We start from the raw sequence: 2,897 nt of genomic DNA on the forward strand, positions 1-2,897 counted from the left end.
ATTAAATAAGAAATTTATGTTTTTAATATGTTCGCCAGTATATCCCATCAATCTAATCTAAAACAACGAGCAAGTGAGAGCTGACGATGTAAGTAAGGAATGCCGGACACGACATTTGAAGGCGTTAAACCTTGAATATTTGTCTGAGCAATAAAAAAAAAAAAAATACATACATATATATATCTCGAGAAAAACATGAGAATGAGGTTACAACACAACATCTCTGCTCTGGACACAAAGGCAAGGAGGGCGTTCCTCATTTTCAAATCAAATGAAATTAAGAAATATCTTCTGCTCTTTGCAACATCCAGAAAGGCATAGTTCTACCAACTATTCATAATCCTTTGTCAAGGCAGAGAAGAGTCAGCTTAGAATCAGGCCTGGAAGCAAGTACGATCAGCTCAGGATGGGAACGCAACGTTTATGAATTTCAAGCGATTTCGATATGCAGCAACATGCAATGCAATGCATCGCGCATATCCGTGTGCGATATTTTTACACTATGTCAAACCTACAATAAGTTCATAGCTAACATCCGGTTTCTTTGTAAATGGAGCATATATATATTCTTTAACAAAATCGGATTCAAATACTAGCTTCGAAGTATTTCCGGCTAAAGACCACGATGACTCGACATACTTTTGCAAATCGACAAAATGTCGTTCTAAATTGCTCTCATCCATTGCGATCGAAATATTTAGACTTCATTGTGTAATATAGGGTTTCTACAAGACTCCTTGACATCCACCACACACTGTAAGCCTTCTTTTTATTTTTTCTTTTTCTTTTTAAGCGCTTGAACCCACATTTGAAATCCTTTAGAATTAATAAAGAATAATCGACCTTTTGCTTATGTATTTCTAGAATGGGTTTGCCTTGTTTATTTTTATAATAGTGTTGAAGAAGTTCAAAGGTCTAAAGAGTATGAAAAATTTGTATGTAACCTAGAGGAGACTTTATTAGGTTGCGTCAACGGATTGCCATCTCATCTTCGTTGGTAGAGATGTTATTTAAACTGATCCATAAAGAATTTCCAATGTAGGAGCATTCAAATATTTCTTAGAGCCACCCACACACATAAAATATTTATGTAGACTTGTTATTTTTATTTTATATTTGAACATATGTTTTCTTTTTGAATAAAACAAACGAAGAAAGTTCCTTGGAACAAAATTTATAAGTATACGTTCACCACATCACATATAACATCCTTGTGCTCGCGTCATTTATTTTATTGTGTTTAGAATATTAACATTAATAAGAAGAAGAATGAGCGGTTGCAGGATCAGGTAATAGTACCTTTATATTATTCTACTTTATTTTATTTTAACTGCACTCAAAATCTATTCTACTTCACGATTGAGTTGAAACGATCAAGAAATTATTTATCGGTACACAAGCAAGCATTTAAACGCGTCTATCGCAAATGAATTTCAACGCATTCGCTGCTAGCGACGTTAACTTTTCATTTCAATCCCAAACTTTGAAAGCTTCCAATCAATTGAAAGCTTCTTCTTTTCTGTGCAAAAAAGTTTCTTTCAAGAGAAGGTTTTTTAAAAAAATTTACAAAAGGCTTTTTCTATTATTGTTGTTACTATTAGTGCTATTGTTATTATTTTGACTTTGGTTCATATTTGGCAAAAGCTACGGTGGCACACCTTGCACGGACCTTTAGGAAGGAGATACGTTACACCTTCTTTGTCAAACCATCAGATGTCCCGACTATATATTAATTCTACTATTTTCGTCAGCATTTTTATCCAGAAATTAATTATTTTATCCGGCCCTGATGCTTTTTGTTTTTGTTGTATGATCCATACTCTGTGCTTTTTTTCTTATCCATACGGTACGGTGATAATAACATTTGGATAAGGACAGCAAGTCAGACAAGCATCTTTCTATTTAGTTTTTAATAATTAATTTTCTATAAAAATTTGTAGTAAAAGATTTGTGTTCTTCGTCGCTCTGCTTACATTTCTTACTCTTTTCTTGCTTGTTATAATGTTTGTTCCAATTCTGCTACCATTGATAGCACTAACAGTACATTTCGAGAAATTAAGAAGAAGACTTATCACATTTCATCTTGCCTTCTCAAACGTTATTACATTTATTTCATTTTCATTTAACTAATCTATCGTATAAAATTTTGTCTATTAGTTGTAGTTGATGTCAAATGCAAGAAATAAAAATTTTACCTTTCCTTCCCTTTCAGCTGATCTCTTAGGCATGCTTTTCTAGTATAATCGCTAATAATATGAAAAACCCTTATGCGCCACCATTCCGGGAATAATTTTGCAACAAAGAACTAAAATTGATCTTAATTAACAAACAGATGTGTGTAAAACAAGCTTTAATCTTACCATTATAGCGTGTGTCCAATAGCCCGTCGTCTCCTGAGTTTTACCCAATGTGAAGACAGCCGAGCGTGTATACGTCTCCATTGGAGTTGCAAACATTTTACCTGAACAGTTTTCTGGACACTGAATAATTTTGGTGGAAACGAATCCCGGTGTCACACACTGCACGCTTATATTGTGTGCACACAATTCGCGTTCCATCGCTAAACTTAACGATCTTACATAATGTTTCGTGGCGCCATAAACCGCCCACAAAGGCAATGGCTGTAATTCCGCGCATGACGCCATATTCACTATAGCCCCTTTTCCCTGTTTCTTCATTTGCGGTATTACAATGCGGGACATTAAGGTAATCGCGCCCACATTTACGTAAATAATATTCCAAAGCAAATCCTCAGATTGAGTACAAAGTTCATCCGGACAATAGGCGCATCCAACGTTGTTTACTGCAATAGAAATTTATTTTGAAATTGATTTGAAGAAAGATGAGTTAACGAATCCGTACTTACCCAATATCCCTATCGGTATGCCTAGTAGTTC

The 2,897-nt window shown here is 34.7% G+C and overlaps 1 protein-coding gene across 1 annotated transcript; it reads right to left on the reverse strand.

Moving 5' to 3' along the window:
• Positions 1-2,195: 2,195 nt before the first annotated feature.
• On the reverse strand, positions 2,196-2,891 carry LOC119644211 (hydroxysteroid dehydrogenase-like protein 1; the record flags this gene model as incomplete). Its single annotated transcript, XM_038043744.1, has 3 exons — positions 2,196-2,305; positions 2,361-2,803; positions 2,867-2,891. Coding segments are annotated over 3 exons (578 nt in total), but the record flags the coding sequence as incomplete, so codon positions are not given.
• Positions 2,892-2,897: the final 6 nt, after the last annotated feature.

Source organism: Glossina fuscipes, unplaced genomic scaffold (assembly GCF_014805625.2).
Source record: "Glossina fuscipes isolate IAEA_lab_2018 unplaced genomic scaffold, Yale_Gfus_2 97891, whole genome shotgun sequence".
NCBI lineage: Eukaryota > Metazoa > Arthropoda > Insecta > Diptera > Glossinidae > Glossina > Glossina fuscipes.